A 27,249-nucleotide genomic window follows, 5' to 3' on the forward strand; every position below is an offset into this window, starting at 1 on the left:
GCTGTATGTGTAACTATATATGGTATCAAAACCTTTTGATTTAATGCCTAAATACCACTGATTTAATCAGAGTTCTCCCACTGGACAGTTACTGTACCTCTCTTTTGCCATTATATATTTGCTCCAATGAGGAGGCAAGTGTCTTGGCGATCTCTTTGACCCCACACTGCTGGTAGAGTTTTGACAGTTGGTGCTGTGTACCTTGGCAGTGCCATGGTAGTCGAGAGGTACAGTATATTACAAATGGCAGAGGTTCTAGGAACCTTCATGCCTGGAATCCACTAGGACAGCTGGACATGAACGCTGACTCCACAGTGTCAGGCACTTTCAAAATGGGACCTTTTAATGCTTAATATGCATTCTTCTCTCCTTTCATTCCCTGGAGGCATGCTTCTTATTTATTTAAATGTTTTATTGCGTTTTATTAAATCAACTTGGGGATAACTGTGGAGATAGAGGGGCAGCCAAAGCATGTGCTCTACGATTACAAACAGCTCTTTAGGCAGACCTAAGCACTCAAATGAAATATCACTCAAATGTCCCAACCCCCAAATTATTTTGATGGAAAACTCTCATTGTATAGTTGATTTTAAAAAAATCTTTATTATTCAGGGATAAAAAAAATCCAAGTAATATTAGCCATCAAGAAAATACAAGAGAACAAGAGATATTCATGTGCAATGAATTCTATAGAAACAGAATATATAAATATTTATACAGTATTTCAATGATTACTAGAAAATCTTTCTTGTGTTTTTTACAGGGCTTGGAAGCCAGTGCAGTGAGTTTTCATAATCAGTGTATTAACATATATCAAATTGTTTTCTGGCCCCTGGGTAGAAACCCTCTGTGAGAGAAAAAACAGAAGAGGGAGAAGACAGGAGGGCTTGTGGGTGCGTCAGATACCCTGTGAGAGAGTTGGCCCAGTTAAACTTCCCTGCCACATATGTCAAACGGTTTTGTTTGCAAAGGCTAGTGTTTAAGTGTGGATCTGCTGAGCTTCGCATCTCCTAGCTGGCTGCTTTACTCTGCTCTACTCTGCTGGGCTTGAATAACTGATAAAGGTATGTACTGTCTGGGTCAGGGGCATTGCTGCTTTGTGTGCATGGCATTTGTATTTATTAAATATAATAGAGACCATGATAAATGTGAGATTAATTAAGCAATAAGAATGGTAATTGTACATTTTCATTGATGCTAATAGAGAATATTACATTTATAACTTTCCATTGTGAATTAGAATGTCAAATTAAATAATTATATTGATTACAGATACTTGTGTAAAAATATAGTTTCAGCTATAGGCTTCCTATAATTTTTCACAGTTTAGGTATGACTATGTGTGTTAAAATTAATAAGTTTCATGATAACATTCTGACTGTACAATTTACATATTAATTAAATATTGATATTTATTTGGATATATTATATTGTCACTGTATAAGGTTTTTGCTATCAGTATCTACTGTATATTTTTTTGCCTAACTACAAACAAACTGCAGTTAAGAATGTAACATTTGTATTCTCTTGACCTCCTCTGTAAACTTGATTCTGACTTATAATCATGAATTAATTAATTATACATTGATAAGTATGTTCATAGAGTTCAGACAGCACCTTGCACAGAAATTAGAAACATGACTTAATAGAAGCTTTCTCCCCAATAATTGTTCCTCTTTTGACTCCTAATATTGTAGCTTATGACAGTTTCTAAAAAATATATATTTATTCAACATGCTTTCCCTCCTCTCCCCACTCAACAGAAGTCTACTAGAACCATGTGCTGTCAGAACCCCATCCAGAGGGTAGAGATGGGTGCTGCTCAGCTCCTCTTCGCTGCCATCTTCTGGTCAATGCCTTACACTGGAGCTGCTGCTGTGCTGTCTCTGTCCAAATCCAACCAGACAGACCTTCTCCAACTAACTAGGCCTGCCTCCGAGGCAGAGTCTGACTGGAGGAATCTGAATCTTACTAGCATCCACGTGCCTCGTAGCCGAAGGAGGAGAGCCATCTCCTCCAGAGAAATGAATGCCTTGTTGGATTATCACAACCGTGTCCGCTCCCAGGTCTCCCCTCAAGCTGCCAACATGGAGATCATGGTGAGGCCCCTACATCTACTGTACCAGGGCAGGAAAACAAGGGACTGACGCATGACTGACTGACACATGCTAAGGCAGGGCTTACTAACACTCAATCAAAACTGAAACATAACTTTGGTGTTTTTGCTCTACACTAGAGTTAGATTTGACATTTTTGAAATATTCTTTTGTCGATGTTTAATCACGTATATTTATTGAATAACTCAAGTGTCGCGTAAGTATGTACACACAAGTAAAACAATGTGGTGAAGAGACGCTAGATAGATAGGACCAGCGGATATCTGTAAAGCCTTCCTCGTGCTAGGTGCAGGGTTAATGAGTTTTTATATTTGAGAGGTGTTGAACTGCTGCTCTCTCTCCATGCTTTAGGTGTGGGATGGGAAACTGGCAAAATCAGCAGATTCCTGGGCCTCCCGCTGCATATGGGATCATGGACCCTCCCAGACCATGAGATATATGGGCCAAAACCTGTCCATCAACTCTGGCAGGTACTTTTGAACTGTCCCTCTTCTTTCCATGTTGCTTATGTGAATGTTTGGTTCAACAATGACTGCCTAAAGAACACTTACTGTATATCTGGTCAAATATGAAGTAGGTTGGTATTTTATGAAAATCCAAAATGTCTCTTTCTTCTCCTAGATACCGATCAGTCATTGAGCTGGTGAGGTCCTGGCAGGATGAGAAAAACTCCTTCTCCTACCCCAACACATGCAGTGGACCAGTTTGTTCCCACTATACACAGGTGTGTGGCTTAGATATTGTACTAAATGTGAATGTATTGACTGGGATGTGTTCTATCCATAGTCTTCTATTTACAGAAGATAAGTACTGTACTGGTATAGTTGATATTTGTATTGGTAAGAAATTGGGTGACTGTGTGTGAGACTTGTCTGCAATTAATCATGTTGACCATGAGAACTACAGATTGCATCAACAAATTGATACATTGCATCTTTCTGTTTCAGATGGTCTGGGCCAATACCAACAGGATGGGATGTGCCATCAACAAGTGCTCAAACATGAACGTGTACGGGAGCTCTTGGAGAACAGCAGTGTTCTTGGTTTGCAACTACTCTATCAAGTAAGTCATGTACACACAAATCCTTCTCTGTTCATAGAAAGAGCAAGCTGTCTTGTTATAATGAACACAAAAAAAGCCAAATCTATAGTATATACCCACTATAGATTAATACGTTTCTTTTTCAATGTACAAGCTATATTCATCAGAACCTTATATTGAAGTGAATATTCTTTAATAATAAAAGGAAACAAACAAACAAGATCAGTAGTTAACCACGTTTTATTGCTCTTCCAGAGGGAACTGGGTTGGAGAGGCTCCCTACAAGAGTGGCAAACCATGCTCTGCTTGTCCATCAAAATATGGAGGTTCGTGTAACAGAAACCAGTGTTCCTCCGCTGGTTCAAAAGCCAAAGCCAAGAAACGGAAAAGATATTAAAACATTTTGGCCGTCAGTCACATTTTCCCTGTTTTAATGGAAGACTTTAAATAATTAACTGTTTCTGTTGAACCATTCCATTGATCTCATAAAATAACAACTGCAAGAGAAGATGTGTGAGATGCAAAGAATTTCTAAATAATAATAGTAATTTTAAAAAACAATAACTGGTTTTGCTAGGTTGGAAGTAACAAAAAATTACAAAAAAAAGTTTCTGTGATTAAATTACAGTACCACTATTTTTGTGTTAATTATTAACAAATGTTTGATGCACCACCCACTGGATGGTTAGGAAAGGTTGTCCCCCCCCGCCCCCTTTGGGGCCAGGACATACAGAACCCAACTACCTAAAACCAGAAGGGAATTATGTTGTATTAATTTGATTATGTCCTTTAGTGAAAATGTTGAGAAGATGAGTTCAATATACTTGTAGGTCTATGCCAACGTGTTTGATAAGTCCACAAACTGTTTGCACTGTTTTTGGTTGATTATTTGGCTCGAGTGACATTTTGCGAAGCTATTTGTATTGAAAATTAAGCACTTTTATAGTTCACTGTTTTCTATTTGTTTTTTATTGTATAATACATATGTTTACTGTAAATTTAGGGACGTAGATCATTTTTGTTATTTGTTCTGTTGTAGACCAATTATCTTTCATAACATTGTAATTCACTTAGAGGTCATGATTGGCTTGAAAATGACAACACTGTCAAGCGTTCTTTGAATAAAAAATAAAGGAGTTTAACTCAGTAGTGGGTGTTTTAATAAACCTTACAATTCCAAGGTGCTTTTTCACCTATGTCTGTCTTAAAAGGAGGACTTCAAGAGACAACTACTTTTAATAGATTTTCTTCTAATTATCTTTGGGTGGGTGTTTGTTACTAGCAACAGCCAATCAATCCATTCTTACATTTACAGTTGTAAGATGTCAATTCATGTACAGTCTATTAATGTACGCATTAGAGCGTAGATATTATCAAATGGACACAGTGACAGGCTATGTTGTGCATATTCTCTCAAATGGCTCCCGGCCTGCATCTGTGCTTATTTAACTAGGAGGCCAAGGGAGGCTAGGGGGATCTGCTCTGCTGTCATGTTTTTCCACCTCATTGATTCTCCATATTCATCCGGAGAGAGAGTCCATCTACGCTATAAAACTGGACTAATGAGGCTTTTATGGTCAGAATTATTGGGATATCTGCGCAATGGACACTCCCGGAACTATACAATTCAATTTGTTCATATCCATTAACAATGAGAGACTGGGAGGCAAATATAAAGTGATTTGTATCTTTTATTTCATGGCCACAATGGTTCATATTAATACAAAATATTATACCTTGTAGTATGTGTCACAAATGTAAGTTTGATGAAAATGCACTGCATGCCTCATTCCTCTTTACATGTTCATGCTCGTAAAATATTTTTGAGTGAAACTTTATGACACCTAATCAATCAAAAAATATTTCAATGTTTTCAGAGGATATCTGATTCCGTGGGAAACTCCTTTTCAGGACTGCAACTGACCCATACATGCGACCAAAAGTGAAAGTTCCCACAAGGAAAACAAATGCGCTAATTTGTAATAATATCAGTGTGAGACCTGTATATGTTGTCACCTTGCTGCCAGGGATATTTGTATCAAACTGTATTTGTCTAGTGTTTGTCTGTGCATTGCATAACCTGGACGGATTATTTGTTTTTTCAACCAAAACATTAACTTCATTCACACTCAGCGTCTGAGGTGGGGAGGTAACACCCTCTGTACATGCTCCAATCCAGCTTTCTCTTTCATGTCCCTCTCTCCGCCTTCCCCCTTTCTCGCTGTGGTTGAACAAATGCAGTCTACCATTCTTCCTTTACTCAATGCACACGAATAAAATGTTTGGATATTGAATATAGAAAGAAATACATAACTTGTCTACAGACCGTATTTGAGCTTCTATCATCTAGTTGCTATAGCGACAGCTGCCTGTCATATAGATCTGGTCTCTATACGAGCCTGGTTACTGTTTAACCTCTCCACCCACATTTGCCCAGATTAGGAAAATCAATAAGATAACAGCTAGGAGTACCTACCTACGGCTGGGGCCTTACCTTGCATCAACACTACCTTTCTCACTATAACGCAGGCGGGCGCTAACTTCCATATTTGAAATCCTAGAACTTTAGGAATACAGGAGAAAAAGAAAGACACATTTGAAAGAAACAGGGGGAGGAGAGAGATGGTCAATGTAAACTCACAAGTCAGTACAAGCATGGAGATTCCATTCGCTGATGGTGAGTACACAGTTTCTTTTATCATCTCACGGTTTCGGTGCGTATGGTGGAGCTCACACCAGCTGTTGACTTTGTTTAAACTGTGGTTGGCAATACACACTGCAGAGGGCTTCTCTTCTGGCAGGCAGGTCCATTCAATGTAGAAAATAGCGTCGTCATTTTTGTCTGTGTTTTTGACACGACTGCAATCAAGGAGGTGTGGAGAAGATATGAAGGTTGTTAAAAAGGGCCCCACAATAAGCTGAGACTGACGAATGAGACTCCATTCAGACTGATATGAACCTGGGAAGTCAAAGCTTTGAAGAGTAGAATAATACGATTTAAGGTCCAATATAGGCAGTGGGTAGTATTTGATGAATGGAAAAGACCGAGTCAAAGTGAATCAGGATGGAATCATAGCCAGGATAGTAGAAAGGTGTGAAGAAGAGCGGCCTGAAACGCTGGGCTTTCACCTGAAAAACACATGGGAACCACCTGGGTAAAACTGGAAAAGCATCCAACCACATCAGCAACCTCTGATCCAATTACACTAAAGTTGCCAAAACATGCCTTTTCAGGAGTGTACTGTGTAAATAGCTTGGGGTTGGTTTTCATTATGTCATTCACCACACATGGTATGATTTACATATGAGTCTGGGAGATGTAAAACTCCCCAACCAAACTAGGGATATTAGTCGTCCTAAGAAGGGCACACTAGAGTAGCGTCATTGTTTATTCAAAACTGTTGGGTTCTTTCTGGTTTTATTATACTGTATATCTTTATACTATGTTTCTTTGTGCAGACATAAAAATGCTGCAAATCACAATGTCACTCCTAATTTGAGATAGTGCTGACATAATGTCTCATGCATCAGGAGACTTAATAATACTGACATTAGTACGTCACAGCCATGACCTGCAGTTATGAGGGTTTGTCCCTGGACATTACCTGGGCTGCACCTTATTCCCTTACAGCAGTGTCATCAACCTTTTCTTGCCCAGGGACCCCCGCCCAGGCAAACCTGCGACCCGGGGACTCCCATCTTGTTTGCAAAGCATGTTTTTTTTCTTCAAATCTTGTGTTATCACCCGGTGAATTATAATGGCATGGACAAGTAATCAACATTTCAAAATTAATAGATTTGGTAGATCGTTTTTCATGATTTTGACCTCCCCACATTCTAATTGGAAGAAGTGTAAACTCTAAGATCGCCTATACTAGAAAGGTAACGTGAAACTAGGGCTGTGACGATAATGGAATTTTGGGTAATGATGAATTGTCATGCAAATTAACAGTTTTTGGCATAATTGTCTTCTTTAAAAAAATATTTTGAGCTTGTAATGCATCATAATGCATATTTGAAAGACATACCTAACTGAAAACAACAACGACATACAGTACTTAATTAATACAACACAGCTTTGGTTACACCCGCCTCAAAAAATAATAGTTTTGACCGCTTAGAACCTTCGGAAAGGAGGCTTCTCCTCCCAACCGTGCCGTTCTGCTCGTACAATGATTACCAACTTCATGTAAAAATGAAAAACTGCTATAAATACTTGAATATAAAGTTTAAACCCCCCTTCTCCTAAAATGAATGTATTAAGATGATTATGATGACTATTATACAATAATTGTGCCAGCCCTACTACAAACACATTCGCATATAGTAGCTGTTAAGCTGGTTAAACAATGGTTAGCAATGCGTTGGCAAAAATGTATTGCATCATGAAGGGGCCTCGGCCTACAGTCTGGATTCAGACCTACAGTACCAGTCAAACGTTTGGACACACCCACTCATTCAAGGGTTTTTCTTAATTTTTTACTATTTTCTACATTGTAGAATATTAGTGAAGACATCAACACTATGAAATAACACATATGGAATCATGTAGTAACCAAAAAAAGTGTTCAATGAATGAAAATACACTACCATTCAAAAGTTTGGGGCCACTTAGAAATGTCCTTGTTGTAAAGGCAGTCATTGTTGTTCTCCCCCTTAGACGAGGAGGAGCATGGATAGGACCAAGATGCGGATTGAGGGAAATAAGCCATCTTTTAATGAAAACAAGACACTACAAAACTACAAAACAACAAACGTGACTAACCTTCAACCGTCCATGTGTGGACACAGGAACAAACACCCACAAAACCCCAGTGAAACCCTGGCTGCCTTAGTATGACTCTCAATTAGAGACAAACGATACACACCTGTCTCTAATTGAGAATCATACCAGGCCGAACACAAAAACCAACCTAGAAATACAAAACATAGACTGCCCACCCAAAACACACGCCCTGACCATAAACACATACCAAAACAACATAAAACAGGTCAGGACCGTTACACTTGTTTTTGAAAGAAAAGCAAAAAATGTTGTCCAATAAAATAAAATAAAACTGATCAGAAATACAGTGTAGACATTGTTAATGTTGTAAATGACTATTATAGCTGGAAACGGCTGATTTATAATGGAATATCTACATAGGTGTACAGAGGCCCTTTATCAGCAACCATCACTCCTGTGTTCCAATGGCACGTTGTGTTAGCTAATCCAAGTTGATCATTTTAAAATGTTAATTGATCATTAGAAAACCCTTTTGCAATTATGTTAGCACAGCTGAAAACTGTTGTGCTAATTAAAGAAGCAATAAAACTGGCCTTCTTTAGACTAGTTGAGTATCTGGAGCATCAGCATTTGTGGGTTTGATTACAGGCTCAAAATGGCCAGAAACAAAGATCTTTCTTCTGAAACTTGTCAGTCTATTCTTGTTCTGAGAAATGAAGGCTATTCCATGCGAGAAATTGCCAAGAAACTGAAGATCTCATACAACGCTGTGTACTACTCCCTTCACAGAACAGGGCAAATTGGCTCTAATCAGAATAGAAAGAGGAGTGGGAGGCCCCGGTGCACAACTGAGCAAGAGAACAAATACATTGGAGTGTCTAGTTTGAGAAACAGACGCCTCACAAGTCCTCAACTGGCAGCTTCATTAAATAGTACCCGCAAAACACCAGCCTCAACATCAACAGTTGTCACGTTCTGACCATAGTTCTTGTGTGTTGTGCTTGTTTTAGTGTTGGTCAGGACGTGAGCTGGGTGGGCATTCTATGTTGTGTGTCTAGTTTGTCTGTTTCTGTGTCCGGCCTAATATGGTTCTCAATCAGAGGCAGCTGTCAATCGTTGTCCCTGATTGAGAATCATATATAGGTGGCTTGTTTTGTGTTGGGGATTTGTGGGTGGTTGTTTCCTGTCTCTGTGTTTTCTCTGCACCAGCTAGGACTGTATCGGTTTGCCACATTTTGTTATTTTGTTATTTGTTAAGTGTTCACTGTTTATTCGTTTTATTAAACATGTTGAGCACTGTCTACGCTGCGTGTTGGTCCGATCCCTGTTACGTGAACATAGGGAAGGCTGCCGTTACAACAGTGAAGAGGTGACTCCGGGATGCTGGCCTTCTAGTCAGAGTTGCAAAGAAGAAGTCATATCTCAGACTGGCCAATGAAAAGAAAATATTAAGATGGGCAAAATAACACAGACACTGGAAAGAGGAAGATTCGGAAAAAAGTGTTATGGATAAACAAACATACTGTAAGTTTGAGATGTTCGGATCACAAAGAAGAACATTCGTGAGATGCAGAAAAAAAGAAAAAATGAAAAGATGCTGGAGGAGTGCTTGACGCCATCTGTCAAGCATGATGGATGCAATGTGATGGTTTGGGGGTACTTTGGTGGTGGTAAAGTGGGAGATTTGTACAGGGTAAAAGGGATCTTGAAGAAGGAAGGCTATCACTCCAGTTTACAAAGCCATGCCATACCCTGTGGACGGCGCTTAATTGGAGCCAATTTCCTCCTACAACAGGACAATTACCCAAAGCACAGCTCCAAACGATGCAAGAACTATTTAGGGAAGAAGCAGTCAGCTGGTATTCTGTCTATAATGGAGTGGCCAGCACAATCACCGGCTCTCAACCCTATTGAGCTGTTGTGGGAGCAGCTTGACCGTATGGTACGTAAGAAGTGCCCATCAAGCCAATCCAACTTGTGGGAGGGGCTTCAGGAAGCATGGGGTGAAATCTCTTCAGATTACCTCAACAAATTAACAACTCGAATGCCAAAGGTCTGCAAGGCTGTAATTGCTGCAAATGGAGGATTCTTTGACGAAAGCAAAGTTTGAGGGACACAATTATTATTTCAATTAAAAATCATTATTTCTAACCTTGTCAACATTTTGACTATATTTCCTATTCATTTTGCAACTAATTTCATGTATGTTTTCATGGAAAACAAGGACATTTATAAGTGACCCCAAACTTTTGAACGGTAATGTATATTCTAAATAAATCACTGACATTGTCACCAGCAAAGCACCCCCACACCATCACACCTCCTCCTCCATGCTTCACGGTGGGAACCACACATGCGGCGATCATCTGTTCACCTACTCTGCATCTCACAAAGACAAGGAGGTCGGAATAATTTTTTAATTTAAATTTGGACTCATCAGACCAAAGGACAGATTTCCACTGGTCTAATGTCCATTGCTCATGTTTACTGGCCCAAGCAAGTCTCTTCTAATTATTATTGGTGTCCTTTAATAGTGTTTCTTTGCAGAAATTTGGCCTGATTCACAGTCTCCTCTGAATAGTTGATGTTGAGAGGCCTCTTACTTGAACTCCATGAAGAAGTTATTTGGGCTTCAATTTCTGAGTCTGGAACTTCTAATGAACTTATCCTCCCTTAGTTAAGAACAAATTTCTATTTACAATGACGGCCTACCCCGGCCAAACCCAGACGACACTGAGCCAATGGTGCGCCGCCCTATGGGACTCCCAAGCCCGGCCAGATGTGATTCAGCCTGGATTTGAACCAGGGACTGTAGTGATGCCTTTTGCACTGAGATAGACTGCTGCGCCACTCGGGAGTCCAGTTGTTACAACTGCACTTGAAGAGTGCACTTGAAGAAACGTTCAAATTTCTTGACCTGTTCTATATTGACTGAACTCCATGTCTTAAGGTAATGATGAACTATCATTTCTCTTTACTTATTTGAGCTAATCTTGCCATAATATGGAATATGAATATGGAAATTACACAAATTCACTTTTATCAAGGCACATCTGTTAATTGTAATGCACTCCAGGTGACTACCTCATGAAGCTGGTTGAGAGAATGCCAAGAGTGTGCAAAGGTGTCATTAAGGCAAAGAGTGGCTACGTTTAAGAATTTGTTTAACACTTTTCTGGTTTCTACATGATTCTATGTGTGTTATTTCATAGTTTTGATGTCTTCACTATTATTTTACAATGTAGAAAATAGTAAAAATAAATAAAAACCCTTGAATGAGTAGGTGTGTCCAAACTTTTGACTGGTACTGTATATATACAGTGCCGTCAGAAAGTATTCATACCCCTTGACTTATTTCACATTTTGTTGTGCTACAGCCTGAATTCCAAATGGATTCAATATATTTATTTTGTGACCCATCAACACACAATACCCTATAATGACAAGTTGAACATTTCAATTGGACCTTTATTTAACTAGGCAAGTCAGTTAAGAACAAATTCTTATTTACAATGACAGCCTACCGGGGAACAGTGGGTTAACTGCCTTGCTCAGGAGCAGAACGACAGATTTTTACCTTGTCAGCTTGGGGATTCAATCCAGCAACCTTTAGGTTACTGGCCCAACACTCTAACCACTAGGCCACCTGCCTCCCCTAACATGTTTATAGAAACGTTCGCACATTTTTTGAAAATTAAATACCAAAATATCTCATTAACATAAGTATTCAAACCCCTGAGTCAATATATGTGAGAATAACCTTTGGCAGCGATTATAGCTTTGAGTCTTTCTGGATGAGTCTCTAAAAGCTTTGCATACCTGGACTGTAAAATATTTAGGAACATTTACTGTCATCTTGGTTAGCAACTCCAGTGTATATTTGGTGTTGTCTTTTAGGTTATTGTCCTGCTGAAAGGTGAATTTGTCTCCCACTGTCTGTTGGAAAGCAGACTGAACCAGGTTTCCCTCTAGAATTTTGCCTGTGCTTAGCTCTATTCCATTTCTTTTTATCATAAAAAAAACTTCCTAGTCCTTGCCAATGACAAGTATACTCATAACATGATGCAGCCACCACCATACTTGAAACTATGAAGAGTAGTACTCGGTGATGCGTTGTGTTGGATTTGCCCTAAACATAACGCTTTGTATTCAGGACATAAAGTATATTTCTTTGCCACATTTTTTGCAGTTTTACTTTAGTGCCTTATTGTAAACAGGATGCATGTTTTTGAATATTCTTATTCTGTGCAGACTTCCTTCTTTTCACTCTGTCATTTATGTTAGTATTATTGAGTACCTACAATGTTGCTGATCCATCCTCAGTTTTCTCCTATCACAGCCATTAAACTCTGTAACTGTTTTAAAGTCACCAATGGCCTCATGGTGAAATCCCTGAGTGGTTTCCTTCTTCTCCAGCAACTGAGTTAGGAAGAACGCCTGTATCTTTGTAGTGACTGGGTGTATTGATACACCATCCAAAGTGTAATTAATAACTTCACCACGCTCAAAGGGATATTCAGTGTCTGATTTTTTTTATTTACCCATATACCAATAGGTACCCTTCTTTACAAGGCATTTGAAAACCTCCCTGGTCTTTGTGGTTGAATCTGTGTTTGAAATTCACTGCTCGACTGAGGTACCTTACAAATAAGCGTATGTGTGGGGTACAGAGATGAGGTAGTCATTCAAAAATCAAGGTAAGGCCTCCTGAGTGGCACAGTGGTCTAAGGCACAGAATTGCAGTGCTATCTGTGCCACTAGAGATCCTGGTACAAGTCCAGGCTCTGTCGCAGCTGGTCCTGACTGGGAGACCCACGGGGCGGTGCACAATTGGCCCAGCGTCGTCCGGGTTAGGGGAGGGTTTGGCCGGCAGGGATGTTCTGTTCCATTGCGCTCTAGCGACTCCTGTGGCAGACTGGGTGCAATGCATGCTGACATGGTCGCCAGGTGTACAGTGTTTCCTCCGACACATTGGTGCTTCTGAGTTAAGTGGGTATCATGTCAAGAAGCTGTGCGGCTTGGCTGGGTTGTGTTTTGAGGACGCATGGCTCTCGACCTTCGCCTCTCCTGAGTCTGTACGGGAGTTGCAGCAATGAGACAAGACTTTAACTACCAATTGGATCCCACGAAATTGGGGCAAAAAAATATTTTAATTTAAAATAAAATCAAGGTAAACCCTATAATGGCACAAAGAGTGAGTCCATACAACTTATTATGTGACTTGTTAAGCAAATGTTTCATGCAGCGCGATACATCTCCTTCGCATAGAGTTGATCAAGCTGTTGATTGTGGCCTGTGGAATGTTGTCCCTCTCCTCTTCAATGGCTGTGCGAAGTTTCTGGATATTGGCAGGAACTGGAACACACTGTCATAAACGTTGATCCAGAGCATCCCAAACGTGCTCAATTGGTGACATGTCTGGTGAGTATGCAAGCCATGGAAGAACTAGGATATTTTCAGCTTCCAGGAATTGTGTACCGTACATATCCTTGCGACATGGGGTTGTGCATGATCACGCCGAAACATGAGTTGATGGTGGTGGATGAATGGCACAACAATGGGCCTCAGGATCTTGTCATGTTATCTCTGTGCATTCAAATTGCCATCGATAAAAATGCAATTGTGTTCATTGTCCGTAACTTATGCCTGCTCATACCATAACCCCACTTCCACCATGGGGCACTCTGTTCACAATGTTGACATCAGCAAAACGCTCGCCCATATGCCTGCCATCTGCCTGATACAGTTGAAACCGGTTCATCTGTGAAGAGCACACTTCTCTAGCGTGACAGTGGCCATCGAAGGTGAGCATTTGCCCACTTAAGTAGGTTACGACACCAAACTGCAGTCAGCTCAAGACCATGGTCAGAATGATGAGCATGCAGATGAGCTTCCCTGAGACAGTTTCTGACAATTTGTGCAGACATTTTTCGGTTGTGCAAACCCACAGTTTCATCAGCTGTCCGGCTGGCTGGTCTCAGACGATCCGACAGGTGAAGAAGCCAGATGTGGAGGTCCTGGGTTGGCATGGTTACTCGTGGTCTGCGGTTGTGATGCCGATTGGCTGTACTGTCAAATTATCTAAAATGACATTGGAGTCGGCTTATGGTAGAGAAATGAACATCCAATTATCTGGAAAGAGCTCTGGTGGACATTCCTGCAGTCAGCATGCCAATTGCACGCCTCAAAACTTGAGACATCTGTGGCATTGTGTTGTGTAATAAAACTGCACATTTATAGTGGCCTTTTATTTTCCCCAGCACAAGGCACACCTGTGTAATGATCATGCTGTTTAATCAACTTCTTGATATGCCACACCTGTCAGGTGGAAGGGTTATCTTGACAATGGAGAAATGCTCACTAACAAGGATGTAAACAAATTTGTGCACCACATTTGAGAGAAATAAGCTTTTTGTGCGTATGGAACAATTCTGGGATCTTTTATTTCAGCACATGAAACATGGGACCAACACTTTACATGTTGCGTTTATATTTTTGTTCAGTATATTTAGGCTTGCCATAACAAAGGGGTTGAATTCTTATTGACTCAAGACATTTCAGCTTTTCATTTTTAATTAATTTGTAAACATTTCGACAAACAATTCTACTTTGACATTTTGGGGTATTGTGTGTAGGCCAATGATACAAAATCTACATTTAATCCATTTTAAATTCAGGCTGTAACACAACAAAATGTGGAAAAAGTCAATAATAATATATACTGTATATATTCACGGACCCCCAACCCCTGGTTGAATACCCCTACCTTACAGTATACAGTTCATTACTTTTGACCAGAGTTAGTGCACTATATAGGGAATAGGGTGCCAAATCAGAAGCACTATCAGCCATCCTGGGATGTGACTTTTGACAATAACATCTGTATTCCTGGACTTGGACAGGAGTGATCTGCCATTTGAGATGGAAGGCTATGCCATTATTTATTAACAGTTTATTACACACATAGAGTAAATACAACAATGCTAAAAGCAGTGCAATGATCAAACCGAGAAGTGAATCTACATAGATGTTCCTGTTATTGAATTGAGTTAAGGAGATACGTCTGTAATAAATCTGTGATACGTCTGCGTCTCTATGGGGTTGGACAGAGCTAGTCCCTCCTCAACAGTAATATCAACACTATAAACAATTATCAACAGCCACATAACAATAATAAACAGCTAAAATGGAGGGTTTTCTTGTAATTTACGATCCCTCCTCTTAAACCGATTGTACTGCTGCCTGAGGCAACAAGCCACCATACGTTCAGTGTAAAATTCAAATGTATATTTCACTTAGCTTCAGGTCATATATTGAGATGAATCGCTCAACCGTCACAACTTGGACAAACTACTACTGGCGCTCTGATGCTTGCAGAATCAGTTGGCAAATGTAAACACAACAAAAGCCATAGAACAGCCCTTCAGCGAACGGATCTGTTTACCCAAAATGCTGAATGACTTTGTGGTAGGCTCTGATTGGCTGAACCAGTCAACTCTCTGTCCTATCAGTGACAGGACAAGAATGAACTAAAGCAACTCAAGTAACCCCAAACAGGCCAGCCCTCCCATTTGTTAACATATAAATAAAGTTAGTGGAATGCAATATAATTCACCTTTCTATTGCTTAGGTCTGGGTGCAATCTGCAATTTCTGTATGTTTACTGTCAGTCAGAATGTAATTAAAAAAAATATGTATTTAACCTTTATTTAATAAGGTTTGGCGTACGGGCCATATATACAGTACGACCCATATACACCTTGTTGTCTGCTAGGAGGCAGTGCTTGTGAATGCTGATAGTGTCAATCACTTCAGTTTACAGTAGTACATACTGTCATCAATCAAAATGAAAACAAATCTCTCTAACGAGAATGACAGGATGTGAATGAAGGGTTTTTGGAAAGAGACACTGGGCACAACACAGTTCTAAAGTGGAGAGTTTTCTAATCTGCAGCAGTAGATTATGCTTTAGTTCACAGACAGACAAATCCTGTTTCTCTCTAATCATCATCTCAAAACCATCTCATTCGTCATTCTTCAGCTATTTCATGACAGCTCTCTTTGCTTGGATAGGCTACATGCTTGAACTTTTCCTCCTCATATACACTACCGTTCAAAAGTTCGGGGTCACTTTGAAATGTCCTTGTTTTTGAAAGAAAAGCATTTTTTTTGTCCATTAAAATAAAATAAAACTGATCAGAAATACAGTGTAGACGTGATTAATGTTGTAAATGACTATCGTAGCTGGAATTGGCAGATTTTGTATGGAATATCTACATTGGCCTATAGAGGCCCATTATCAGCAACCATCACTCCTGTGTTCCAATGGCACGTTGTGTTAGCTAATCCAATTTTATAATTTTAAAAGGCTAATTGATCATTAGAAAACTCTTTTGCAATTATGTTAGCACAGCTGTAAACTGTTGTGCTGTTAATGAATTAATACAACTGGCCTTCTTTAGACTATTTGAGTATCTGAAGCATCAGCATTTGTGGGTTCGATTACAGGCTCAAAATGGCCAGAAACAAAGATCTTTCTTCTGAAACTCATCAGTCTATTCTTGTTCTGAGAAATGAAGGCTATTATGAGAGAAGTTGCCAAGAAACGGAAGATCTCGTACAACGCTGTGTACTACTCCCTTCACAGAACAGCGCAAACTGGCTCTAACCAGAATAGAAAGAGGAGTGGGAGGCCCCGGTGCACAACTGAGCAAGAGGACAAGTACATTAGAGTGTCTAGTTTGAGAAGTCCTCAACTGGCAGCTTCATTAAATAGTAGCCGCAAAACACCAGTCTCAACGTTAACAGTGAAGAGGTGACTCCGGGATGCTGTCCTTCTAGACAAGAGTTACAAAGAAAAAGTCATATCTCAGACTGGCCAATAAAAATAAAAGATTAAGATGGGCAAAAGAACAGAGACACTGGACAGAGGAACTCTGACTAGAAGGTCAGCCTCCCAGTCACCTCTTCACTGTTGACGTTGAGACTGATGTTATTTTAATGGACCAAAAATTAGCTTTTCTTTCAAATACAAGGACATTTCTAAGTTACCGCAAACTTTTGAACAGTGGTGCATATGTTTTATTTATCCTTTATTTTTAACCATAGAAGTCAAACTGAGACTGGCATTTCTTTTTAAGACCTGGGCTCAACTCATATAATAAGTTAACACGGTCTAGATGTTATTATTTATTTCTGTTATTTTACCTATATTTTACAAAATGAGTCTCATTGAGATTAACAATCTCTTTCACAAGAGAGACCTAGCCAAAATAGCAGCACACAAAATTACAGACACATTTACATTTAGATGTGTGTTAGTGTTAGTGTTAAAGCCAGGTAAGCAGATCTCCCCATTAGCAGTGTGCGTGGATGGGGGTATTACACTCCAATCAAATCTCATTGTGCCAGGCATTATAGGATTATCCCCCCCACACGCACACACACACACACACGCACGCACACACACACACACACACACGCACACGCACACGCACACGCACACACACAGACTTTTCAAAACAGTTTTCAAAAATGTTTTCCTTCCTTATCAGGAAATTTGGGTGAATTGTTAGGACACTGGGGTCCTGATAAGGTACAAAAACCTACACACACACACACACACACACACACACACACACACACACACACACACACACACACACACACACACACACACACACACACACACACACACACACACACACACACACACACACACACACACACACACACACACACTGGGTAAGTGGCTTAGCTTATGGCCCTACATCCCCACCAGCTACAGCCCCATAGCTTCCGTCCCTTACACACAAACTCCCACACACACTCGTGTAGGGCCGGGCAGGGCCTGGGTGAGCACTGTAGTGTGCTCCCAGTGAGAGGGGAGAGAGAGGCTGATTGGTCTACGGTCTCGTCACTGGGCCTGGTCACTGTCAGGGCTCAGCTATCCACAGTCAGGAGGATGTATGGAGAGAAGCATGGAACACTGCACGGTCACCTCACCACTCCAGGTACAGTCAGGAACACATGTAACAGACAAGTATTCTGTAGTTCTAAAACTGTTGTGCTATGACTGTAGTACTGTAGCACCATAACTTTCCGAATACAACCATTCAACAGATATTGACCATATGACCTGTTACACATACTTTTACATAGCTGATGGATACAGAGAGAGGAATTTCATCAGTGCGTATGGTAGATTAACTCCACCACACAACAAGCAACTTGTCTCTTTGTTTACGTTTCAAACCATGGGACTGTGTTCCAAGAGCAGTCGAAGTAAAGCTGTGGACGGATTGCTCGCAGAACGAAGATTCGTGTCGTTCGTTAGTTGAATTAACACATTCTGACTTGATAATTTTTGCTGTGTATGAAGATGGACACATGATTACAGGTCCGTAGTTATTGATGTGGTGATACCATATTGGTCATGTAAAAGGTAAAGTTATACAGTGTATTATTGTTGTTGTGTATCATTTTACCTTCTATGTTGAGATTATTCAAACAAAATTGGGAAAACTGCCGATTAATTAATTTGCTCTGAAAGTTGAACGTCACCCGCAAAGTTGTCTTCTTGGGCAACTATCACCTACAAAAATAATGGGATACTGCATCTTTTGTCCACAAGGTGGCACTGCAACCCAGTGATTCCCTTCTCTATTATACGGGTCAGTCTGTGACATCTACCTCATCATTAGGCCTACATTAGGCCTTCTCATCAATTACGCCTCCTATTTCAACTCCCAATAGAGTTGAACTGTTCATCAAGCTCAGTCAGTAGAATATAGGTGAAAGGGTGATGAACTGTCATAATGGGGCCAATGAGTTTGTTTGAATGTTGAGTTTATGAAAGAGGCACCAATGTCAGTTGCTGTCTAGCTTCTGATGCTACTTAGGTATTTGTTCATTTTAAAACCATTCTTGTGAAGATGAAGGATAAGGTTGAAATCCTTTTCTTATAGTATCTTGTGTTTTCTTCCTGATCATGAGGTCAAATGACTATTGATTGGTTGATGACAGAAGAAAGAACCTATTACAGCAGACAGAGATAACCTGCCATGGCAGCCGTGTGCTGACAGATAGGATTGGGCTAGGAAGAGGCAAAATGAATTCTCAGCAAAACAGCGGTTAATGATTAAAGGGCTTTATCAAGACACTGTAATTGATTTACGTGGAGCATCGCGCTAAATGTTTATTGATGCAATTGTTTACTTATTTAGTGTACAGACATGGGGCTACTTGAGTTTTCCTCTCGCATGGTGGAAAAAACAACTAGGGGTGGATGTGTAAGAATATATTCCAATGGCAGTCTGTTTTAGTTTCGAAGGTTTTGCATGTAGACGGTAGTCTACATTTTATATGTAAAATCCTTGACTGTTGAAAGTTATCTACAAACAGAGTGAAGAAGTTTTCTAACTTCAACTGTTTTTAATGTTTTATTTTGTAGAGAATCTTGCTTTAACAAATGATTTATGATTACCTAGTGGAAGTCTAAACCTTACTTTTACAAGAATATGAGTCTCTTGTATTTTTTTTGAGATTTCCAGTGACAAATAAATAGGATTTCTCTGTGGTAAATTGGAGTGTGGGACTGTGAGCAAGGAATAATCTTCCTCGATTTCTAGCTAATTTTAAGCTCTATTTGCAAATGTGTTTATTGCCCAATAACATTGGGGTTATGGGGGCTGAGCAAAATTAGATCCTAGTAGTTTATCATTACCCTAAGAACAAACAGCCATGGGTCAGGACTATGATAACTTTTCAGTTGATTCAGAGAACTATTTGAACAATCTCAGTTCTTTTTCATATGAAGATGCATGCATTTTCACATTTTCTTGCTGTAAATCCCACAATGAGACTTTGAGTACTTCCAAGTTTGTGGATTTGATGAGAGTAATTGAAAGGTCAATCATGTGGATAGCACAAGGCCTACATAGCATTATTTTCATTTTGGTTTCCTCCTCTGTACTTGAATCAATGATAAAGCTCTGGACCAAATTATACACGTTCAAATCTCTGAAGTTGACTATTGGTGCCACAATCATAACTCTCTGTGGTTCTCTGCTCCAACCTGAGGTGGCAGACTAAAAGCTGTCTAAAAAATAAAGGCACATTGAAAAGAGTAACATGTTCCTACTGTGTAGGCCTCTGGGAGTCTACTACCACTGCAAGTTTTAGCTTCAATGTTGTTCCAGACATTTGCACAAAATTGTTTTGAGTCAAAACAACGTGTTTCACCTCAGCTTATCTGGAAAAATGAACTTTTTCTTTTCTGTACGTTTTAACAAACAAGGCACGAGGTATAAGTCTTGGTCAGTGCTAGCTAAAACAGAGGGGAGGACAATCAAGTCAAGTCACTTGTAAACATAACATTTCAATTGTATCATCAACACTAAAGCAACCACTAAAACACAAAATATAAGAATCATTTCAACCAATGTCAACACGAAGACAGGCAGTCAACAATTTTCCAACAGTACAGACACAGTGATAATCCCACTGGTCAGCCGAAGGGGCTTGTAGTTGCACAAGATGTGTGATTTGCAGATAGTTATCATCTGTTGACAAGGTCTTCGCCTGCCATGACACTACTACTACTCACATGGTATCTCCTACATCTAACACCCAGACAGACAGAGCAGCGCAGGCTCAACACTGGCCTAAAATATGCTGCAACGAGCACATTGCCTCCTTGTTCTCGCTTCCACTCTTCTTATCAATATCTACAGCACTGTATCGTACACACATCAAAAACACTTACATTTTCCCTGCGCTGAAGCTCTCCTAAAAAGAATATGTTCTCATATATAGTATATTCCAAATATCATTGACTCTTGGTTTCCCCCCAGCTGTTACCTCCAGTTATTAGTTTTTATCCTCCCTAGCTCTTTCCATTGGGATCGGACGTGTGGAGTGAATAAGAGTCATTCAGTGGAAGGTACAAATAGGCAGTGGTTAACAAATGGAGTTTGGTCAGTGGTCGGACTATTCAGATTCCTATTCAGAAGACAGACAGGACTTTGTTCACAACTGGAGTTTGAAGTTAGTTTCAAAGGGGAGAAACACACTAGTGTTCTCATCAGCATTCAGTCCTTTGACTTTTAGTCTCGGGCTGTTTGGGTGACTGATTATAAGACTGACAGGACAGGACTTCCATACACACGTCATACACAGATGAACATGGCTACTTCATATGTGTGTGACGAGGACTGCCTGTGTCAAAAGGGAGCCTGAGGGAACACGTAACATCATGTTAACCCTTCATAAAAAATAAAAAAATGTAATAACCTTGTTGAAAAACAAATGTCTGTGTATTTCACAGAAATAAACGATTTGTCTGGAAGAAATTTCACTTTGAGCGTTTATATGGACTGCATGTTACTGCTAAAGATCTAGTCTTCTGACTGTTGTGTTAGGGTCTGTGCCCGGTGCAGGTTAAAACAGGTTAAAGTGAACTAGTTAAATCAGCAGGCTTCTCTGATTACTCTGTGATAAGATACTCAGGAGGCTACTTTGGCTGCTCTATGATAACCCCCTGCTCTGCCCATCCCATCGTTGCCGTTTCTGTGCCGTGGGAATGTACGACATACAGGTTAACAGGAACTAATGTTAAACATACGACCTCATATAATAGCACTCTCCATATTTGAAAAAGCATGACAGATCATATAGTTACTAAGATGATAAATGATCATTGACAATTATATTTAGCATACTATGACATGGAATCGTGTTAGCAGCATGTAAATGACATGGAAGTCATGCAAATAATCAATATTATCCAGAACTCCCACATTTAGTTAAAAATCTCCCATTTGCACAACATGAGATAAATGATCATTAGTAAAATACTGAAAGTTACTAAAACGTAGGCAAGGTATGTCAGTTTAAGGTGAGGATCCAAAAAGTAGCTATCAGTATCTTTCTATACCTGAACAGTCTGTCACTGCCTGAGTGTGAATAAGAAAACCTTAACCTTGCAGATTACACTTTATAGAGCAGTATATGACTGTTCTTGGACGAGTTCACAGAAAATTAAGATGGGAGCTTGCGATAATAAAGACGTTTAATGGCTAAGGAGATAAGATTTCTTCTAAGTGACTCATTCCCCTCATTCCGTCACACAGATTTCCCTCTCGCTACCTTCTGGTTCTTCACGATCATTACCGCCGTGGTGATTGAGCAAATATGGCCACTTGAGGGGCGTTCCAACAGTCTTTTGTATGTGGCCCAAACCCTATTCCCTTGTGCACTGCTTTTGACTAGAGCTCTATGGGCCCTGGCCAAGAGTACTGCACTATATAGGGAATAGAGTGCTGTTTGGAACTCAACCGAAGTGCTTCATGATCATTACTGCCGTGGTGCTCAAGCAAACATGAACAAATATGGGCACTTGATGGGTGTTCCACTAGAGTCTGTGTCTACCAAAGATGTGGAGAAGTAATCAATTGTAATGACCTCTGTTCAGACTTACTTGTATGATATACACCTAGAAGCTCTGGCGAGGCCGTAGATTAGTCGCATGTTCTATTTGACCACCTCGTGTCATCCGTTGATAAAACAATTTGTGGCAGGCTACACATCTTCCTATCTCAAGCTCAAAGAAGTGTGAAGATTCTTCAGTGACATTTTCTTTGTGATTCTAAATCGGTGTTCATCCATTTGACTGGTTGTAGTGGACAATCAAATTCTAACATTTTCACTTGATCTTCTCTACACTCTCAGGCGGATCACTGTGACTTAACCACAGGAATGTTTTGATTCGGAAGAAGATTTTATTTGCTGAATCCTATATATGCTCTGGGTGGGTAGTTATCAACTCCACCAGCCTGCGTTTTACTGCTCTGAGGTCTCGGTGAACCCAAGATCATTGACCTATCGCTTTGTACTGGCACCTTCCTTCAAATACAAGACTGCTGTTTACCATGTCATATTTACTTACACAGTGGGGCCAGCATATTTGCGTATTCTGCAACATTTTTTCTTTCTAAAATCAGTTGCTTTATATAAGTGTTGCGCGTTCTGTTCTCACATTCTTGTTAAGCCACTTTAATTTGGTAAATCCTGCTGAAAGCTTTCTAATACGATGCCTGCTTTCCCCAAAATGAACTCGTTAGGGCTTGAGACTCGTATCCCAATCCCAATGTGGTCCTAAAAACATAGGCTCCTGCCAAATCAAATCAAATTGTATTGGTCGCATACACATGTTTAGCAGATGTTATTGCGGGTGTAGCGAAATGCTTGTGTTCCAAGCTCCAACAGTCAGTAATATCTAACAATACACAACAATACACACAACTCTAAAAAGTAAAATAATGGAATTAAGAGTAATATTCACGTATTCTTCAGATATACTATATATTCTATCCACATACTGTCCATAATTTCTATACAACCCATCACACACATATAGTGCATTCAGAAAGTATTCAGACCCTTTGACTTTTTCCACATTTTGTTATGCGACAGCCTTATTAAAAATGTTTTAAATACATTTTTTTCCTTATCAATCTACACACAATACCCCATAATGACAAAGCAAAAACAGGTTTTAGAAATGTTTGCAAATGTATTACAAATAAAAACAGAAATACCTTATTTGGTACAGTACCAGTCAAAAGTTTGGACACACTTATTCATTCAAGGGGTTTTTCTTTACTTTTACTGTTTCCTACATTGTAGAATAATAGTGAAGACATCAAAACTATGAAATAACACATATGGAATCATGTAGTAACCAAAAAAGTGTTTGTCACGATCGTCATAATAACTGGACCAAAGCGCAGCGTGATCTGGGTTCCACATCTTTATTACTATGTGAAACTCAAAGCAAAACAAAACAATAAATGAACAAATGAAACGTGAAGAAAATGCAGTGCTCACAGACACTACACAAAAACAAGATCCCACAAAGCACAAAGGGGAAATGGCTGCCTAAATATGATCCCCAATCAGAGACAACGATAAACAGCTGCCTCTGATTGGGAACCATACTAGGCCAACATAGAAATATAATTACCTAGATGACCCACCCTAGTCACACCCCGACCTAACCAGCATAGAGAATAAAAAGCTCTCTATGGTCAGGGCGGGACAGTGTTAAACATATTTTTGATATTTGAGATTCTTCAAAGTAGCCACTCTTTGCCATGATGACAGCTTTGCACACTCTTGGCATTCTCTCAACCAGCTTCATGAGGTAGTCACCTGGAATGATCAAGAAGGAGAGTGATGGATTGCGGCATCAGATGACCTGGCCTCCACAATCACCCGACCTCTACCCAATTAAGATGGTTTGGGATGAGTTGGACCGCAGAAAGAAGGAAAATCAGCCAATAAGTGCTCAGCATGTGTGGGAACTGCTTCAAGACTGTTGGAAAAGCATTCCAGGTGAAGCTGGTTGAGAGAATGTCAAGTGTGTGCAAAGCTGTCATCAAGGCAAAGGGTGGCTACTTTGAAGAATCTCAAATATCAAATATATTTTGATTTGTTTAACACTTTTTTGGTAACTACATGATTCTATATGTGTTATTTCATAGTTTTGATGTCTTCACTATTATTTTACAATGTAGAAAATAGTAAAAATAAAGAAAAACAATTGAATGAGTAGGTGTTTTGACTGGTACTGTGAGTATTCAGACCCATTGCTATGAGCCTCGAAATTGAGCTCAGGTGCATCCTGTTTCCATTGATCATTCTTGAGATGTTTCCACGACTTGATTGGAGTCCACCTGTGGTAAATTCAATTGATTGGACATGATTTGGAAAGGCACACACCTGTCCATATACGTTCTCACAGTTGACAGTGCATGTCAGAGAAAAAAGCAAGCCATGAGGTCGAAGAATTTGTCCGTAGAGCTCCGAGACAGGATTGTGTCGAGGCACAGATCTGGGGAAAGTTACATGGAAGAAGTTTGGAACCACCAAGACTCTTCCTAGAGCTGGCCGCCCTGCCAAACTCAGCAATCGGGGGAGAAGGGCCTAGGTCAGGGAGGTGATCAGGAACCCATGGTCACTCTGACAGAGCTCCAGAGCTCCCCTGTGGGGATGGGAGAACCTTCCAGAAGGACAACCATCTCTGCAGCACTTCACAAATCAGGCCTTTATGGTAGAGTGGTCAGACCAAAGCCACTCCTCAGTAAATGCACATGACAGCCCGCTTGGAGTTTGCCAAGAGGCACCTAAAGGACTCTCAGACCATGAGAAACAAGATTCTCTGGTCTGACTGAACTCTCTGGCCTGAATGCCAAGTGTCACTTCTGGAGGAAACCTGGCACCATCCCTACGGTGAAGCATGTTGGTGGCAGTATCATGCTGTGGGGATGTTTTTCAGCGGCAGGGACTGGGAGACTAGTCAGGATCGAGGGAAAGATGAATGGAGCAAAGTACAGAGAGATCCTTGATGAAAACCTGCTCCAGAGCGCTCAGGACCTCAGACTGGGGTGACGATTCACTTTCCAACAGGACAACGACCCTAAGCACACAGCCAAGACAACGCAGGAGTGGCTTCGGTACAAGTCTCTGAATGTCCTTGAGTGGTCCAGCTAGAGGCCAAGTGTAACAGGGTTGGTTATGTTTCCACTTGCCTCTAAAGAAATGTGTATTTGATGTTCAAGCATTCTTATTGGTTAGTTCAACTCTGATGACAATAAGGGGTGTTGTGATTGGCCCCGCTTGCAGATAGGGGGAGATCGTGAACGTCAGGTCTTCCCAGTATGAAAATGTGATGCAAGGGGTAGGTCACGTTCTGAATACTGTTTTCTATTTTCTATTTTACAATGTGTACAAGTTTGCTGTACGTTACTGATTTTATACATGTGTGGGTATTTGGTACCTGTTAGGGATTGAGGGGCTTTCTGGGATGTGCTTTGGCATATGATTGCTGTAAATAATTGTGTTAGCTAGCATACACTGATGTCACGGTCACATAAGCCACGGCTAACACAGTTGTCTTCATGCTACAGATTTTGCCATCGACAGCCATCAACACCGTTAAGCCCTGCACAACTAACGTGCTGTTTCCCATTTAACAACAGGTATTTACACATGTTATATTTTGTATTGTATTTTTGTATTTTGTTCCCCAGTATGAAAATGTGATGCAAGGGATTTTGCCATCGACAGCCATCAACACTGTTAAGTCCTGCACAACTAACGTGCTGTTTCCCATTTAACAACAGCAGAAATAAATGATGCTCAACTGGGATCCCTGGCCGAAGTGATTTATTATGAGAAAACACAATGCATGGAGAGTACATTATACATCTGATACACAAGGACCAGCTAGATGCCAGAGTTGAACCCGATCGAATATCTCTGGAGAGACCTGAAAATAGCTGTGCGGCAACGCTCCCAATCAAACCTGACAGAGCTTGATAGGATCTGCAGAGAATAATGGGAGAAACTGCCCAAATACAGGTGTGCCAAGCTTGTAGCGTCATAACCAAGATGACTCGAGGCTGTAATCGCTGCCAAAGGTGCTTCAACAATGTACTGAGTAAAGGGTCTGAATACTTATGTAAATGTGTTATTTCAGTTTTATATTTAGAATACATTTGACATTTTTTATAAAAACCTGTTTTTGCTTTTTCATTATGGGGTATTGTGTGTAGATTGTTGAGAGGAAAAAATTATTTAATCCATTTTAGAATTAGGCTGTAACATAACAAAATGTGTAAAAAGTCAAGGGCTATGAATACTTTCAGAATGCACTGTATATATATGTGTGTGTGTGTGTGCGTGCGTGCGTGCATGCGTGCGTGCGTGCATGCGTGCGTGTGTGTGTGTGATGGGATGGGATGTGTAGACATTATGGACAGTATGTGGATAGAATATGTAGTATATCTGAAGAATACGTGGATAGAATAATATATGTACAGCATTAGTTGAATAGGATGGCCTTGACTAGAATACAGTATATACACATGAAATGGGTACAACAGTATGTAAACATTATTAAAGTGACCAGTGTTCTATTATTAAAGTGACCAGAGTTCCAAGTCTATGTACATAGGCAGCAGCCTCTAAGGTGCAGGGTTGAGTAACCGGGTGGTAGCCGGCTAGTGACCGTGACTGAAGTTCAGGGCAGGGTACTGGGCGGATGCCGGATAGTGGTGACAAACCAATGACATTAGTGACCAAACAGCGCTTTAAAAAGCTTTACATTTGACTAAGGAGCAATTTCTTTGAACAAAAAAGTTTCTGAAGAGTTGGGTCACACTACTTTGTTATGTGCGTACAGAATTTTGTGAAACAATTAACTCTTTTACATAAAGGCAACCATTTTTTCCCCCAGCAATAGTTATTTATCTGGTTTAATATGCAAGAATTAACTGAGATTTACCAGAGGCATTTTACAT

General features: G+C 40.2%; 2 protein-coding genes across 5 annotated transcripts in view; both read left to right on the top strand.

Moving 5' to 3' along the window:
* The first annotated feature begins 803 nt into the window (after window positions 1-803).
* Window positions 804-4,306, top strand: LOC129860616 (peptidase inhibitor R3HDML-like). The gene is made up of 6 exons (XM_055931199.1): window positions 804-1,064; window positions 1,764-2,099; window positions 2,469-2,587; window positions 2,739-2,841; window positions 3,065-3,180; window positions 3,415-4,306. Exons 2-6 carry the CDS (start codon window positions 1,779-1,781, stop codon window positions 3,554-3,556), a joined length of 801 nt encoding a protein of 266 aa, XP_055787174.1. The 5' UTR covers window positions 804-1,064; window positions 1,764-1,778; the 3' UTR covers window positions 3,557-4,306.
* Window positions 4,307-5,755: 1,449 nt separating this feature from the next.
* Window positions 5,756-27,249, top strand: part of LOC129860614 (hepatocyte nuclear factor 4-alpha-like) — a 31,146-nt gene continuing 9,652 nt past the window's right edge. The window contains exon 1 of one of the 4 annotated variants that reach the window (XM_055931198.1): window positions 5,756-5,836. In XM_055931198.1, coding sequence (XP_055787173.1) covers window positions 5,782-5,836 — 55 coding nt within the window. In that variant the 5' untranslated portion in view covers window positions 5,756-5,781. Of the gene's footprint in view, window positions 5,837-17,611; window positions 17,899-27,249 lie in introns of those variants that run through there. The other 3 variants (XM_055931195.1, XM_055931193.1, XM_055931194.1) reach the window with 3 other exon arrangements.

Source organism: Salvelinus fontinalis, chromosome 8 (assembly GCF_029448725.1).
Source record: "Salvelinus fontinalis isolate EN_2023a chromosome 8, ASM2944872v1, whole genome shotgun sequence".
In the NCBI taxonomy this organism is placed as follows: Eukaryota; Metazoa; Chordata; class Actinopteri; order Salmoniformes; family Salmonidae; genus Salvelinus; species Salvelinus fontinalis.